At 42.2% G+C, this 18,630-nt stretch overlaps 1 protein-coding gene across 1 annotated transcript in view; it reads left to right on the forward strand.

Moving 5' to 3' along the window:
• Positions 1–18,630, forward strand: part of LOC124613464 (brachyurin-like) — a 126,085-nt gene that overhangs the window by 66,161 nt on the left and 41,294 nt on the right. Inside the window, exon 6 of the mRNA XM_047142170.1 lies at positions 8,695–8,841. Coding sequence (XP_046998126.1) covers positions 8,695–8,841 — 147 coding nt within the window. The remainder of the gene's footprint in view (positions 1–8,694; positions 8,842–18,630) is intronic.

Below are 18,630 nucleotides of genomic sequence, written 5' to 3' on the forward strand. Positions count from 1 at the left end.
ACCATGTATCAGCATTATCCTTAAGTTATGAGTATGAGTGTACAATATTATGTTGATGCATAAGTTCCTGACGTTTTTGTTTTTCATATTGGTATTCCGATTACTATGGATTTACCTATCGGTTTTCATTTTTTATTTGTAGTGCACGGCTACTAATTGCGTTTACACAATATCATTTCGTTATTTGGGGATAGTGAGTGGAGCAGTGGGCCCTAGAAGGTGGTGTGCCAACAGGAGAAATCATAACATTCCCGCCATATTGTTCTGCTTGAGTTCAGTTCAGGGCGACAGTTACGGGGGAGTCAGAAAGACTTGCGCCATGTATGGGTATAATTCCATTGGACAGAGCATTGCAAGAAAATGATTTTATCTTGTTAAGGAGGATCGTTTTAATATTGATGATTCTCCACGTTCAGGAAGCAAAGCATATATAATTCAGTACAGTGGGTCGGGTGCTTATGCTCATAGCGTTTTTCCATAAGTTTAATAAACACAACAGATACTTATAACAGAGACTTCTATTATCAGTAATATATTCTCCTTCACTATTTATGAGACTCTACCAACGCTGGGGTAACTTTTCGATTCCTCGACTGTAAAAATCACTTGGTTTTGAGCAAAGAACACGTCGACCACATTTCCTCCAAAAAGAAAGTTTCTTGAAGGTTGTTCGATAGAGAGCGGAAAAGATTACCATCGGAGAGTGGAACGTCATATGAATAACATGGGTGCGCTTTGACTTCCGAACCCGCCTCCTGCATAGTGTTTTCCGTCTAGAAGAATGCAGATGAACGTTATCGTGGAGTAGTATCACTTCACGTGGGCTTCCTGGTCGTTGTTCTTGGACTGTGTCTGCAAGAAGTCTCAGTCGTTGACAATAAATGTCAGCAGTGATAGTTAACTTTGGGGGAAGCAGTCTGGAGCACACCACACCGTCACTGTTCTACCAAACACGTAAAATTATCTTTCGTATATGCTCAAAGGTCTTTTGACGGGAAGCTACTGCTGTGTTTGGGGTCAAACATTGCTTTCTTTCCCTTACAGACATTCCCATAAGGACACCGTTTCTGGTCACTGGTAACGATACAGCGCAGGTACGTTCGGTGTTGTTCACGAGCCATTTGATGACGAGCAAGTGGAGACACACAAGTGGCCACCCGCAGATTTTTGTGATTCTGGCCTCCAGCATATGGCACCCATACGTCCGATGTTTGCACCCTCCTCACTGCGTGAAAATGTCGCACAGTGAAGGGATGATCGCAGTTCAACACATTTGTCAATTCTTGAGTACACTGACATGGTTGATTGTCGATTAATACGTTTGAACGATCTGCATTAAACCCCGAAGGTCTTTCTGAACGTGGTTAGTCACTAATGTCAAAAGGATCCGTCTTAAAACGAGAAGACCATTTTCTTGCCATAATCTATCTAATGGCGTTATGCCCATACAGTAGAATGTGTCCGAAATGTTCCGATTGCTCCAATTGGCGCTCCATTTTCTAGCGTCCGCAGCTCCACGCACTACCTTCAGACAATAAAATGGCAATGTGTAAAGTCAGATAGCTACAGTGAACAGTAAATAAATAATAAAAAATGACACTCTACAAAGAAACCCATAGCAATCGGAATAGCAACGTGCAAAACAAAAACATTAATAACTTAAGCATCAACCTAACAGTATTATCTAGCTACCTTCAAAGCGACTTGACTGTAACGCGTCTACCGAAAATCCCAGTGTTTGATCGTTTTCTTATTCAGTATTTTATCAGGGAAAATCTGTAGCTATCACCTTCAATATGCGTGGAAGTTCGTCTGACTCAGCCATGTAGAAACTATTTTACTTTCTTTTGTAACCGATGAAGTACATGTAACATACGAAACAGAAAAAACCATCCAATATATTTTTCTAAGACAGTACTAAATACCCATGTTTACCGCTGGAGTGTCAGTCTAATGCATGTTCCAAGTATCTGCTCACTTTTAAAAGGCATTTTTTTTCATAAAATCAGACAGCTGTTATAAGAGATTGGATTAAAATATTCAAAAATAATTAAATCACTTACTTATCCATAATCGTAGCTTTGTCCAATTTCATTTAACATCAGTTTACAGATATTTTAGATTTAATTATTTGAAACTGGTATCCAAAAAGATTAATTACTGATTATTTTTACTTTAGTTTGTTTCAGTAGCTTCTGAACTAGAAACAATTTCTTCAGTTGAGAGTACATACTAAAGTCTGAATAGTTTGTATGATCATTGCTTCTTTTGCGATTAGCAATGCTGAATTTTTGTATTTCACACAAATTTAATTTGTATTTATAATCTACTACTTCTTTAATGGTTATATTCATTTAGATGAAGAGTATAATGAACAAAAATGCACAATTCATGCAATATTTCTCAATAAAATTTTCAGTTAGAAAGTAATGGATTATGGGAACGCATTTTATAATTGTAACGCGTATTTACCTTGGCTTTACTGGAAAGTAAAACGTATGTACCTCTCCTTTATGAGACATCGTAGGAAAACAGTGTGGCTCCACGTCTCACCCGGATAATTCCCTCAACTCGGTGAGGAAAGTGGACCACAAGTCTCTTCATGTATGCCATATCTGAGAGCACTCACTGATGATGATATCAGGTAGAGCTACCAGAGTGTGAGGATGTCGACAGCTAAGTTTCGCTAGCTGTTTCAAACAGCTCCAAACAGTTCCAACAGGTTTCAGTTCGGGTGCTTTGCCAATCGAGGCGCTGTAGTGTGCCTGAGTATTCAGCAAAGCAGAAAAATTAAGCCTGCAGACCTGCGAAGCTCGATGTTTGTCATCGTGGAAGACGACTCTCTCCACAGCATAACGCTCATAAAGATGTAGAAGAAAAGGCAATCCTCGATGAACGAAAACGTTGCCATAAACAGGCTGGTTCATGTTCTCAGCAATCTAACTCAGTGGCCCCAAGACATGGTACAAAAAACACCCACAAAACACAGAACCACCTCTGGCCTGAACTACACCTTCCACTCGCTGCGCTTTAAACGCCTCATTGGGACGTAGGTGCACTCGAAGCCTTGTATCTGTAGAAAAGAGGGAAAGTAGTGACTGGTCAGACGGCACTATACGTCCTAACCTGACACCGTCCACTTTCTGTGTTGCGTGGCTCACTAAAGAAGTACAGCTTTCTGTGCCTCTTGAATGGCTGATCGTTTTCGAGGTACTCGACTCCAAATGACTACTGCATGTAGTTCCCTTCGCAGCGTTCTCTCGGGCAAAGGTTAAGTTTAACCTGAATTCACTGGCAGTAGCAATTCGTGTCAAGTTTGAAACCGATCCTCAATGACAATGTCTGACACTAGTCTCTTGTCCCTGTCGCTTAGGATTTCCTTACGCCCATCTCTGTTACGCCATGTTACGTGGCTACGAGTGGTACACTATTCCTTGTAGACACAACGAAGTAGTGTTTGATACACTAACAAATTGAGAAACTTCGTTCACGGTACGATCATGGGCACTATATTTCTTCCTTCTCTCTGACTGAATATTTGACGTTATTTGTAACACATTACTGGCAAGAACAGAAAACGGAATTATCTTAGTGATCTGAGCCAAGGAAGAAACCGACATAACCAGTGATCACTAGCTCGTTGCCAACAGCATCTTGAAGGACCGTGACAAGAAATATCGCTATTTGAATGATTGTATGGGCTTTGAAAGCCCGTGATTCTTTAATAGGTATCAGTCTCCGTGGGAAGAACTTAGAAAAAACGCAGGCAGGTTCCTGTATTGACGAAGCTATATGCATTTAAGACGGCTGCAATAGCGCCCGATCAGTAACATCCAGCTCAATTCGTCACTCACCGTTACAAAAAATCTGCAAAAGTGTTTAAAGATCAATGTTAAGATATGGAAACATGATAATATTAAATAAAAGCATCATATCTTTCAAAAATATGTTACTAACCTATGTGGTACGCAGATAAGAATATGGCAACTTTCTGACAGAAGGCGCGCTAAAAAGAGAGTCTTTCCGGAAGCTGACTATGATTTCTCGATTGTCTTTCGAATGAAATCCAAACGATTATCCAGATTTTATATAATACAAGAAATGTATCCGCAGTTGCAAATATGGACAACCATCAGCTGTATAATAGATTACTATAATGAAAATTCAAATGGCTCTGACAAGGGAACCTCCCCATCGCACCCCCTCAGATTTAGTTATAATTTGGCACAGTGGATAGGCCTTGAAAAACTGAACACAGATCACTCGAGAAAACAGGAAGATGTTGTGTGGAACTATGAAAAAATAAGCAAAATATACAAACTGAGTAGTCCATGGGATACATAGGCAACATCAAGGATGATGTGGGCACAGGAGCGCAGTGGTCCCGTGGTTAGCGTGAGCAGCTGCGGAGTGAGAGGTACTTGGTTCAAGTCTACCCTCGAGCGAAAAGCCTACTTACTTTATTTTTGCAAAGTTATGTTCTGCCCGTTCGTTCATTGACGTCTCTGTTTACTGTAATAAGTTTAGTGTCTGTGATTTGCGACCGCACCGCAAAACCGTGCGATTAGTAGACGAGAGGACGTGCCTCTCCAATGAGAACCGAAAACGTTTGATCGAGGAAAACACGTCTGATATATTCTATGCGACACTGGCGACGGCATGTGCGTCACATGACAGGAATATGTTGTCGACCCACCTAGCTTGCACACTTGGCGAATGGGTAAAAAGATTCTTCTACCTTGCCCGATTTAGGTTTTCTTGTGGATGTGATAATCACTCCCAAAAAAGTGATGAAAACATAAGAGTGTGTCACATAAACTGCAACAAATGAATACAACAGTTTCACAGTCGCACAGTTTTCTCTGTGCTCTGTCAAAACATATGGTTTTAACGTTTTCAAATTTTTCCGTGTGTAGACCGTCAAATCCTGCATATGTCCAAGCAAATCTGAACACGTCCTGGAATTTTGGAGAGCGAAATTGATTATGTGCGAGTGCCTGAACTCTGATAATTGTCTGAAAATAAAAATTTAAACTTTTTACTGGAGGGAAGACTTGAACCAATGATCCCTTGTTCCGCAGCTGCTCACGCTAACCACGGAACCACTGCGCTCCTGTGCCCACATCATCCTTGATGTTGCCTATGTTGCCCATGGACTACCCAGTTTGTATATTTTGCTTATTTTTTCATAGTTCCACACAATTTCTTCCTGTTTTCTCGAGTGATCTGTGTTCAGTTTTTCAAGGCCTATCCACTGTGCCAAATTATAACTAAATCTAAGGGGGATGCGATGGGGAGGTTCCCTTGTGAGCACTATGGGACTTAACATCTGAGGTCACCAATCCCCTAGAACTAACTAACCTAAGGACATCACACACATCCATGCCCGTGTCAGGATTCGAACCTGCGCCCGTAGCGGTCGCGCGGTTCCAGACTGAAGCGCCTAGAACCGCTCGGCCACTGCGGCCGGCCTTACTATAGTGAAATTTCGTACTGAACCGGTAATCGAACAGCATTTCCAGCATATCGCGGGCGGTCGCCTTACCAGTAGCCTATCCGAGAATGCTTCATGGCCAGACCCAAATTTCCACATGTCGTTAACGATGTTCTCTACTACCTGCACTCGTACCTAGATTATGTAAATTCCTGCACATTGGTAATATTTTGACTGAGAGTCGCTTGGCCGGTGTCGGCGGAGAAAATACGATATTGGAGTGCCTGTGTGGCGCAGAAGTGCTATGCAGTCTTCCTTCAGACAAAGATTTTCATTCCGGTCATTCCATTATATATCCGATGGTTATCCATCGTATTGCGTCGTACTACTGAACAACACAGACGCAGCAATATCGCATTTACCCGCTGACACCGGGCAAGCGACTTTCAATTACAATATCCCCTCTGTACGGGAATATACACAATGGATGTACGAGTGCGGGTTGTAGACACATAGCTGACAACATATGGAAGTTTGGGTGTGCCAGTGAAGCGTGCTACGACAGCCTGCTCGGGAGCTCAGCGTGTTCGGTCAGAGGGTTAGCTGCCTCCTCTAATAAAAAAACTGAGTACATGGATTAACAATGAACTTTAACTGGTGTCATGGGGACGTCCGTTCCGAGCAATTGCTACGAATAACAACGAACAAAACGAGGTAAAAATAAAATGGTAAGGTGACCGCCCGCGACAAGTGGGAAATCTGGGATCGAATCCCGGTCCAGCACAAATTTACCTTGTCATCTTTCCATTGTACAGCTGATGGTTGTCCGTATTCGCAACTGCGAATACAGCTCTTGTATGTAATTCGTAACGGCTGTCGTTGACGCAGTGCCTGTTCCTTCGGACATGCTAGGCATTGCATTATCGTATGGTTAGATTTGATACATTCTGCAAATATTTATAGCATTAAAAAGTTGCTCTGAGCACTATGGGACTTAACTGCTGATGTCATGAGTCCCCTAGAACTTAGAACTACTTAAACCTAACTAACCTAAGGACATCACAAACATCCATGCCCGAGGCAGGATTCGAACCTGAGACCGTAGCGGTCGCGCGGTTCCAGACTGTAGCGCCTTGAACCGCTTGGCCACTCCGGCCGGCATATATAGCATTATCTTAGTGTCTATAAGGCTGTATAAGACCCTTGTAGATACACATTGTTCTACTATAGCACGTCCTAACACGGTAGCTGCCTTCTGCCATCCAGTGACGTCTATAAGCCGACCCAATTTACTGCACTGGTTCCATACAACCATGTGGCACAAACCATACCACTTCACTGCCGTGACTCACGTCTGCAGTGCAGGGTTCCATAGTCACCTGGTACCGGTTCCAAAGCATTTACATGAACCCTAAGCGGCCAGAGAACTCTCTTAAGAGGAGGTATACTATCTTTGGCCCGAAAAAAGCATGTTCTTCGAGAATTTTTTCTCTGGATGTGCTATAGATATCAATGTTAAATTTGGTCAAAATGTTTATTGATATCTCCTCTACAAACCGGAACTTTTTCGACCGGAAATGTTGAAGAACAAAGGCGGAGGTGCCGTCGGAACGAAACAAAATTTCGATGTAGACATCCACCCGCGGTATGTCACAGGTCAGCCGGCTGGACTGAAATCAAAATTGAGTTGACGTTAGCGAAGTACATAAAGTCCTTTAGGAGTTGTACCTCGCTTATGTTATTAGGACCATAGGAAACAAAATGGCGGCCATTTGAAAAAAAAAAGGGTTTTTACATCGATTTCTCGACTTCGTCGGCCAAGTAAAAATATTTATAGTTGATGGATCGGAATAAAAGTGGTACAAGTCCTAGACAATTCAGTTAGGTTGGTCGGAAACAAAGAATAGTGCAAATCGGCTAAGTAGGTTAGAAGTTACCATACCGCGCGATAAAAAAAGTCATTTCGAGAAAAACGCGTTTGAAGTTTTGGCTACACATAAATGCAATATCATGCAACTTACGTTCAATCTGATATTCCGGGTCCATAAACTAGTCCTTCCTCGTAGAGGGCGTTCTGCACGATCTGGGCCATCCTGCGCTGCTCCAGAGCCGCTCTTACGGCCGGTGAGAAGAGGTTTTCGGTCGCTCCGGTGGTCGTCCGAATGCTTGGCGAATTGCGTACCAGGGTGACGTCCATCCTTGTCATGGTATTCAGAATTGCTGAATACCCTCCGTTGAAGCTGCTCACTGACAGGAAAGTCGCAATCTCCACAGTCTTCGCACCAGAATGCAAATGCTTGGGGGCTAACTTCCAAACACACGCGTTCAAATTTTCATTTGAATTTTGTGTGTTTCCTCCGAAGCACCGGTACAATAACTCGTCCTCCGAAAGAAGCAATCTGGTGCGTGAAAAAAGTCGATTTCAGGCAGGTGGAGTTTTTTGTTCAACCGCGAATAACAAACATTTCCATTCCGTATTGGGAAAAACCGTTTCAGGGGTGGATCCTAAACACTTTTATGGATCCAAAAATGCAATTTAAAAAAATCGATTTTTAGAACCAAAAGATAGTAAACTTTTCCTTAAGCAGGTGACTAATATTTTGTCCATGGAGCTTATTAACCACATGGTCTGAGTTGATATTTGAGAACTCAGCAGCATTGTAAATTTAAGTCACAAAGAGAAGAACGCCAAACTCTGTTTGCGGAATGAGCGATGATGTAGTTAGTAACTGTATGAGAAAAGCTGAAAACATGTGCGAGACTGGGATTTTTATCCGGATCAATACTGACGTTGTGTGGAGAGCGGAGGAGGGGAGACTGGGAAGGGGCGAGGTGCGGCTGAAGCTGCATGAACGATCGCACTTAGAGCTTCAACAACGTTTCCCAAACCACACCTCTGTATCTTCAAACACTTTTGTGGCAGATTCGTGTCACGGTCCGGTCCAAAACACTAAATGCAAATGTTGGAAGAAGAAAAGCTGCTGTGTAATCATATTCGATTCAAGCTGTAGTATACTGGTACTTCCAAACATCCAAAATTGATAAAAGTAGCAACTCAGTAGGTATAAGGTACCACATTACTGTAAAGACAGAGAAAGGAAACTGCGCTGAAGAACGAATTGTCGTTTTAGGGGAAAGTGTCCCTCTGAAAAAGAACTAAGATTTCTGAACGGCTGTCCTTAGGCAGTTTAGCATACGTCTGTGGATGCTGTGAGACAGTGCTCAGTGCGGTGAGGTGTTTATTGTGATTTGTGTTTCAGACGTCGTCATCGTCTACCGTAGATAAACTGCGGAAGGTTGACATTCCAGTATGGTCGGACGAGGACTGTAAAGCGGCGTACGACAACTACGGAGTTTTGCGGGAAAACAACATTTGCGCAGGAGCAACTGGCAAAGGCCAGTGCAACGTGAGTAATCAAATTTTTTATCCTCATTCTTATCACATTACTGAACTAAATCTTTGTCAATTTTTGCACGTGACGGAATTTAAGAAAACTGAGACCTATGTCATTCAACAACTAATGTTTATATTTTTCATAGTCATGGAGCTAAAATCGTATTCAATTAATGTCGGTATTGTCTCGTGTACCTAATTAATTCCATCGGAATGTAATACAAAAAAACAAGAGTTTAATGGAAATGTTTCACATTAAACTATTCGTATAATGTTTTTCGAGACAACTAGCACAACGACTAAGACGGTGTACTACGAGGGCTGCCGAGTGAGTAATGCACCGCATTTTTTTCTTCAACAATTCTTAATTGAACACGATGAGAATTAGACATTCCTCCGGGGCGAAACAGCGGCGTGTATCCCTTGTCCTGGTGGCGGATCCAGTGCTTCACTGTGTGAACCACCTCCTCATCGTCCTCAAAATGTTTTACACGAATGGCATCTTTTAATGGCCCGAATAAGTGAAAGTCCGAGGAGGTTAGGTCAGGTGTGTCAGGTATGAAAGCCGGCCGGAGTGGCCTTGCGGTTCTAGGCGCTACAGTCTGGAGCCCGGCGACCGCTACGGTCGCAGGTTCGAATCCTGCCTCGGGCATGGATGTGTGTGATGTCCTTAGGTTGGTTAGATTTAATTAGTTCCAAGTTCTAGGCGACTGATGACCTCAGAAGTTAAGTCGCATAGTGCTCAGAGCCATTTGAACCATTTTTTTTTTTTTTTTCAGGTGTGAAAGCCGTGGAAGGTCTCCCCGACCGCTGCAAATCGTCGAACTCCGCCGAACCTCCTTCTGATTACCTCACCCTCCATGCCCAGAGACTAACTGTACCCCTGTCGACGGCAGATGCTCCATGGACTTTGCACAAGCGTTTGTGAATAATCCCCACAGTTTCTTTCTCTGCAGTGAGATGTTCAATGACGGCACGTTGCTTGTAACGCACATGACCTACAGACGCCGTTTTGAAACTATCCTGTAGCTACGCTCTCTATCGGAAGTGACGGAAAATTGATGCGTTCACTCAGGAGACTGCAAATAATAGATACGTAACGTTTCCCATTTGCAGCAGTATTTTCGGCTGAGAAACACATGCGGTGCATTACTTTCTGGGCAACCCTCGCATCATTCTCACAGAGCTGAATTCAAATACCCTCTCAGTCATCCTGGAATGAATGATCTTTTATTCCCTCAGGTACTTCAAGTGATTGCTATGAAGGCTTCTTCAGAATGAGTCATAGACTTACTCTTTACCAACTGTTGTTCCAATGTCTGTGCGACGTCTAATGTCCTCGATGCCAGCAGGACAATAAATTCTGGTCTTCCAACATCGAACTCTTCTCTTTCCTTTGTTTATCTTATTATTTTTTTATGGCAGGATTTCGGCTGTTTCCTTGACATAAATTTGGTTATATATTCTATGTTTATCCCACAGATGATGAATTCCTCCTGATTCCACATTCTAACGTTCGTAATTAGTTAAACCATACAATAAACACGCCAGTTAATAGCTATTGTTGATAACTATTTTCTGAGAATCCGATTACGCGCTTTGTTTGGTAACACTGCCTTTATAGGAAGACAATCTAATATCTAAGAGTTCTGTCTTGGGGGAATTTAAAGGCTTTGGTGTGCTCCACACCCACTGACACGGTACAGTATTGTGTTTCCTATGTTCGTCAAAAGCCAGAGACAACGACATGTGTTGAAACCAGTTCTTGGTCCTTTGAGAGAACAGAGTGAGGAATGTGTAAGAACGTATTGTGGCTACGTTGAGTATCTTGTGTAGTATCGAAACAGCCATGGCTGTCATACGACAGAATAGTATGTATCTAAGCAAGAATTTGTTTCCAGACATACGTTTATAGCAGTTTTTCCTAATTATGATCCGTACTCCTGCAAGAATGTGGGCCCTTTCTAAATACAATGCATGCAATATGGCTCGCTGCCTCAGAGATACCGTAATTCATAGATTGACATGCGGCAACACATGGCCATATTTAGATACGTCCTCCACACAATACCGATAATAGATGGCACAGCTCCCAATTGCGTCATTATATAAGATCTTCTTCATCGTCAGAGATTGAGATACCCACAAATGAAGAATAACGCAGTAACATGGATAAATGAACACACCTTGAGTTATACAGGGCGTTCGGAAATTCCCGTTGAAGACTGGAGTGAGTAGATCATAACATGAATTGGAACACATGTCTGGAAACTTACCGTTTCCGGGTTGCAACAGTTTAAAAACGTGTCGGTAACTGAATAGACCTGATTATACAGATCCACTCATTAATAGGCAAAGAAATTACTCGTGTACTCGTTGATGGTTCTCTTCAACGTGATGTAGTACGGCCTCTTCCAATTCGGGTGTGGGGCGTCTCCTTGGAGCGTAACAGTCACACCTGCTGACGGAGAAGGTACCGTTGCGTTGTTGTGGCTAAAATAGTTCAAATGGCTCTAAGCACTATGGGACTTAACATCTGAGGTCATCATTCCTCTAGACTTCGAACTACTGAAACCCAACTAACCTAAGCACATCACACACAGCCATGCCCGAGGCAGAATTCGAACCTGCGACCGCAGCAGCGGCGCGGTTTCAGACTGAAGCGCCTAGAACCGCTCGGCCACAACGGCTGGGCGCTAAAATGGTATGCGAGGGAGTCAGACGTTATGGAGAACTATCGTGATAAAGGCTACTAGCTTCTCTTCCATTACGGTGAGCTTCGCTATTCACAAGAATCATGTCGAAGTATTCTGCAAACGTGTACTTTACAATGTTGCTATAACACTTTAAGACACGTGAATAACGGTCGAACCAGGTCAGAGAGCTAGAATGGACATCACATGACATCACGTCAATGTAACCATCCTCATCGTGACTACCCTGTTGCAAACGGCCGTAGCACGCAAGCGGTAAGTTTCCGGACGTGGGTTCCTATTCAGAATATTATGTGCTCAGTTCCCTCTACAATTTCTGGAAGTTTGTAACGAGAATTACCAAACACCCTGTATAAAAAGGAACCGCAGTGCAGCATTCGAGGATAAATAAAAAAGAAATACGCACTAACACATGGCAGTATGCTACGACTTAGGACTGTTGGTTGGTTTTTATATAATCCCAACGTGAACAAGAATTCATATTGTTTAATTTAAAGTAGAAAATTTTAAGTTTCTACTAGAATTTTATGTTACCTACCTTTTTTTGAGAAGATATTTTACTTCCAAAAATTACTATTTGTAATATAAGGTGAGAAAAGGCCAAGCAGATTTTTTTTGTTTTTTTTTACACATTCCGTGCCTACCATTTTTTTACGCACTTAAGATATTGCAATTTTTTTAGAATGAGGTCAAATGTATTTCATTTTATTGCAAATATGCCAGACTGCACTGAACTTATATTTTACTGTCTTTTCCATGAGAGCGAGCGTTCCATTACTTCTTTATCACATCTCCAAAACAATTACACATTTGAGCAATGTCTTAAAGACGAAATATCAGATTCAGTTTTACTTCTTCTTTCTGCAGTAGAAGATAGCATTATATTTCAGAAGTTTCAAGTTTATCGTTTACGTCTAACGCCAGATATATATTCAGCGATCCGACGATGCACTAAGCACAGAAATTCGCCAATGAATTTATGGACTGGAGAGAGCGAGGAAGAGTTATAAGAAGCGATGGAAAGCCAAAATACCTGGACAAAGGGCCATACTAAAGATCTGCAGGTCCTCCTATAGCTGGCTGGGTAAATCAAAGTTCGGAAGAAAGCAACGGCATATGGTACCACGTCCAACAGAACCGTGCCAAGTAACGCACCGTGGTGTTCAAATCAGTCTTCGGACTGATGACTGCTTTACTAAATATCATAATTAAAATATGATCAGTCTCACACGCATTATAGAAGAAAAGGCTAATTACATTCAACATTTGATCATCGAAGATGGAATGAAATACAATAGTATAACAATGAAATGACACATTTTTACAGACATCACTGGTCTCTTATAGACATAATTTTATCTACCTAGAGTGAAGCGGCGATTGAAAATTTGTATCAAGGTAGGAAATCTAACCCCGGTCTCCTGCTTAATAGACAGGTGCATTAGCCACAAAGCACGTTGTCGCAGCAGTTCACACAGATGCACGGATTACCCTGAGTAATTTAAAGAAAACTGGGGTGCCGCTGAGAATTTGAATAAAAGTGGGAGGTGTGCCAGGGTAATCTGTGTAGTTGTGTAAACCGCTGTGCCAAGATGGCTTAGTGGCTAATGCACCTGCCTGTTAAGCAGGAGACCTGGGTTGGATTCCAGCCCTTGGTACAAGCTTTCACTCTCCGCTTCAGTCTATATACATAAAATGAAAAGCAATAGTCTATGTAGTAATAGTGACAAACTAACACAAAGAAGACCCAATAGGCGGAAAGAAAGGTGGTCATTCAGAAAGTAGCAAACCATAGAAAGAAATAAATTCGTTATAGCAGTTTGTCAGTCAGCTCTTACAGCGCTTCGCGTATCGAGCTAGCTTGATCAGTAGGTGATTAGGACGGCCTTTGCACATGTAACTGCCCGGTTTGGGTGCTCCACGTACTCTTTGCACAAAAGTATAGACAAACTGAACGGGTCCTTCTTATCCAACTAGCGAACACAATATGCAGGCAACACGGAAGCACGCTCAAGGAAAGCATTACTGTTTGCAGACAAAGGATTCACAATCTCTCTCACTCGTGTGTTACGTTAAAGAAACGTAATCTATAGGAATTTCATCCATAGAAAAATACCAATTCTGAACCTAAAACCAGCGACGTCCCATGATCTTCGGTAAAATAGGAACACCGAGAGATAGAGAAGAAAAAGAAGAAACAGAAGGTAAAATTTTGTGCCCCAAAGTAAAGAAAGAAACGTCCGAACAGATGTAGATCAATGCATTATTTTCTAATAAATGAGACTTTCCGAAAGAAGACATGAAAAATTATATCTTACGATGTGATTAGCGTGCTTTATAAAGTAATTCACTTCAAAGTTATCAAAAAGAAGAAAATTTAATGAACATCAACGGAAAGAATTAGTACAATTTACGAAGCATTACAGCTGCGAAATACACTCAGATTGCAAAATGCATAAATGCTTTGTGAGACGTTGCGGCTATGTTTTAAAGCACTCAATAACTGATATTAGTCTTGACCACTGTATTTATTAGACACTTCCTTAAGCGGTTCGGTCTTAGGCCGTTCTCATAAGCTTATAGATATCTACGACACATTCTTTGGTAAAACGAAACTGAATTTGTCAAACACGGATATCGACATCTACGTATATACTCAGCTAGCCACCAAGGGGTGTGTGGCGGAGGGCACTATTCGCGTCAGTCATATTTCCCCCCCTCTGTTCCACTCGCGGATCGCGCGGGGGAAACGATTGTCTGAACGCCTCAGTACTAGCTCTAATTTGAATGGTGATCATTGCGCGATTTGAAAGTTGTTGGTAAAAATATATGCTCTACATTCTCGGCGAAGATCGGATTTTGGAATTTAGTGAGCAGCCCCTTCTGTTTAGCGCGTCGTCTATCTGCAGGAGCGGCCCACTTCAAACTTTCTATGAGATTTGTAACGCTCTCGCGATGGCTAAATGTACCAGTCACGAATTTTGCTGCTCTTCTATGGGCCTTCTCAATCTCTTCAATCAGACCAAACTGGTAAGGGTCCATACGGACAAGCAATGCTCTAAGACTGGACGAACTAAAGTATTGTAAGCAATTTCCTTTGTTGAAGAACTGCACCGCTTCAGGATTCCACCATTCAAACGCAATTTAGAGTTCGCCTTACCCCTTACTAGTGTAATCTGATGGTTACATTTGAGATCATTAAGAATAGCCACACCCAGGTACTTGACGGATGTTACTGCTTCCAGTGACGCATTTATTTTGGACTTGGACATTGATGGGGATTTTCGCTTTGTTATACGCAGTAGGTTACACTTACTAATATTGAGAGATAACTGCCAGTCATTACACCGTGCATTTGTTTTATACAAATCCCCTCATTGATTTGTTCACAACTTTCGTGTGATACTACTTTCCTGTAGTCTACAGCCTCATCGGCAAACAATTTAATGCCGCTGTCAATACCATCAACCAGATCATTTATGTAAATCGTAAAAAGCAGCGGACGTATTAAGCTGCCCTGGGGAACACCTGATGTTACGCTTGTAACAAGTATCTCGTCTAAATTATTTGATGACCTTTGACTGCAGACTCAGAGGGTAAGACTGATAATGTGCTATAGATATTTTGAGCCTCTGAGGATGGCGGAAGGGCGAAACGTGCAGGTAGTACAAAATTAATAAATACAGAGGTCAAGACTTATATCAGTTTTTGAGGAAACATAGGTAACCCAACTACAGATAATAAGCGCGTAAAGATTTGAAAAGTAGTTAACTCCCCCCCACCCCCACCCCCCAAAAAAAAACAAGAGAATGAAAGGCAGCACTGTATGTGAACAAATGGTAGACAACGGAAACGACAGATGAGAGATGACAGAAAAATCTTAAAAATTAGACGGACGATGCAATAGAAATGAGAGATGATGTAGCAATGACCCAGGAATATTAACCCCAAAGAATACTGCACTGACCAATAAATATGCACAGCTGCAAATAATTTTAATCTACGTTAGGCATCACAGATAAGAGTTAAATGAGTCTGTGACGATTTCTGGTTTTCGCTAAACTACTGAGAGCTAAAAAACAACGAATTTTTTTGAATCTTTCCAATTTTTCACCTGTAACTCGAAAACGATACACCCTCAAATTTCCATAATACCAAAATGAAAGAGCATAAAACTTCGTCTAGTACGACCTACGTAAAAGTTAAAATCCGTTCAGCCGTTTAGCCGCAATCAATCGTCAAATATCGGCACTTTCTACCAGCTTGGTGGTAAAGTGAGTTACGCTTATGTTCCAATGCCTGTAATTCAAAAGTCGCTACTCCAAATAAGAAGTGTCATGGATGAAAGTTGCAGAGCATTAAATTCTGCGTAATAAGAGTTCCCAAATTTTGAAGTGAGCTCACTCCCTCACTAAATTCATGCTAAGACCTTTCTGTAAAGTCAAATTACTTAAAGCCAACTCATCCACATTCGTCCAAATATTCAAATATAAGGGCACTTTAGTTAGGTATCTAGATACCTAGGTCGTTAGCTCTATGACTTCAAAATTAATTAATTACGATGACAGTAAACGATGATAATAAACGGGTTTAAAAAAGAAAAACTAAGCTTTGAATCATGGAAAATACCTCAGTTACAATATAAAATTGAGAAGAGAGGCATTTTTTAAAAACATGCTTTAAGCAATTATTGTTCTGTATTTCCATTCACTTATAATTAATTTTTTGATGTTTTTCTTCGTTTCGTGGAAACTGGCCCCTGAGAGGAAACGTCGTAGTCCAAGTCCTCGTCTTCTTGTGGCATGTGCTCTCATCGTCGAATTGCGTCGAATGAAGCGAGGTGTGCTCTTCTCTTCGAGATTTAAGCCATGAAGGCCACTTGCAGTTGCTTCATATAGCTGAGCACCTTATAGACGCTTTCCTGTTCTGTACCTCGAATCGTTCAGCATTCCATAAGTTTGGCAATGAATTATAGAGTGCAAAATGGAGAAAATGAGAACATCGAGAAACGTTGAATTGTAGCATTAGTACATATATACAGGACATAAGAACAGACAAAAACTACTTATTCTTCCACCTAGAATTATGCCTTCGTACATTTACGGCTTTAGTTCTACATGTATTGTCGAAGAACAATTTCTTTCCCATTCTGACATGTGCTTAGTCAATAATGACCTCACCGTCGAAGGAACGTTAAATCGTAATGTCTTTCTCTGTTTGGTCTCCCAACATTTCTTCGTCCTCCTGGATGACAGGCTAGCACTTTCTTTTGTAATATTATCTCTACTATCTCAGGATTTGGACCTTCATATCTTCTTGTGCTCGACCATTTTCATTGGTAATCTCCACGTGTTTAACTGATTCGTGTGACCACACATCCCCATTCGATTTATTTTTGTGACACCTACAATTTGACTCGTTATATACCAAAGAAAGACAGGACCACAACTAAAACAGAAGTTTTCTCACGACTCCGTGACACTTACTGACACCCAGGATTTTATAGCTCCACCACTTACTTTTACTACTGACTCCCCGGCACACAACTAGCTCCGTAGACAACAGTACAAGTCGGAGGTACCCTTTGAGAGATGTTAACAAATATAAAGACACATTAAAAACTTTCTGTTTTTTTGTGTAACAATAGCATCACTAATCCTGACTACAGTAGCTGCAATCGTCCCAACCCATAACACAAACCGCCCTCCTCCCGGGTCTGATCTCTGTTTCCGTTGGTTATCAAGTAAACACGGAAACTGGTAAAAATTCCCCTCAGAACTGTTTCCGACTTGGTTTCCATTTGTCACATTCCCAGCCTCCACGAACCTGTTGGATGGGAACGGAGAACTGTACAAAAGACGCTGCCGATAGGACTAGAGAATGAAACACAAGAACAATCATTAGGAATACACATATCGATACTAGACCTATACACAATGCACTGTAAAACTTAAGGACGAGGTAGATAAAATAACGTGACACATTAACAACTCTGTGGAAGTAAATGAAAGTGCGGTAGCATGTTGCCAGAGGTCTCACAGTAGCGCAAAGAAAGCTGGACGTCACATGGCGGGAGGTCAGCGTGACCTTACCGCCAAATGGAGCTGGCTCCATAACCCGAGGCAGTGAGAAGTTACGGTGCACGGTGGTGGTGTTCTTCACAACGTCATGGACGTAGTCAACATCTGAATGACCTCGCACTGGGATGAATCATCGGGAAACTTGAAGGACGGAGAGTGACGAGTATAGCCCGGGAGTTTCGTATTACTCACAGCGTTCCGAACCACAGGTACCACTGCGCAGACCAGAAACTATGGTAAAATACAGTAGCAGACGACCGTTCGATTGTGCGATAGACAAGAAGGAACCCACGTCAATCAGCGGGTGCAGTTCCAGCCACAGTGAAGAGGATTGCAAGGCATGATATGTCACTCTCCACAGTGGCATGGTGACTGCTGGGGCTAATATCTCTGCCCGACGACCAGCACGTTGTGTTCCAGTGACACCCACATATTGGCTGCACAGTAGGCGATGGTGCAAAGAGCACAGGGAGTAGACCAACGAGGATTGAGGTCACATGCTCTTCTCGGATGAGGGCAGAGTCAGTCCCCGAAATGGTTCTGGACGTAATGTACCAAGCAACAATGTCGAACCTTATGGCTTTGGCGGTCCACGTCTGAGGAGGCCTTATGTTGCATAGGGGTACCGACCTCCAAATTTTTGAAGGCGATACACTCACTGGCCAACGTTATTATGACACTGTACTCTTTTCTACACGTGCGTCTTTTCAGAGATGTATTCGGCTGTGACTTCATTTTCGTGGATGAAAAGCACGTCTGCATAGAACAGCGCTGGTGGAAGAGGTCTTATAGCGAGAGGGTATTCGGCGAATGGAATGACCTGCCCGTTCCTCGAACTTAAATACCATCGAGCACAAGTTAAACTCCATCGAGAACATGTGGGACGCGTTGAGGAGACGAACTGGAGCATGTCCACATATACCAACGACCTTACAGCATCCGTCAACCACCCTGGTTCAGAAATAGAACGCGCTAACACAAGGACTCCTCACCAACATTGTCGCCACC

The sequence above is a fragment of the Schistocerca americana genome, chromosome 4 (assembly GCF_021461395.2).
Source record: "Schistocerca americana isolate TAMUIC-IGC-003095 chromosome 4, iqSchAmer2.1, whole genome shotgun sequence".
Taxonomy (NCBI): domain Eukaryota; kingdom Metazoa; phylum Arthropoda; class Insecta; order Orthoptera; family Acrididae; genus Schistocerca; species Schistocerca americana.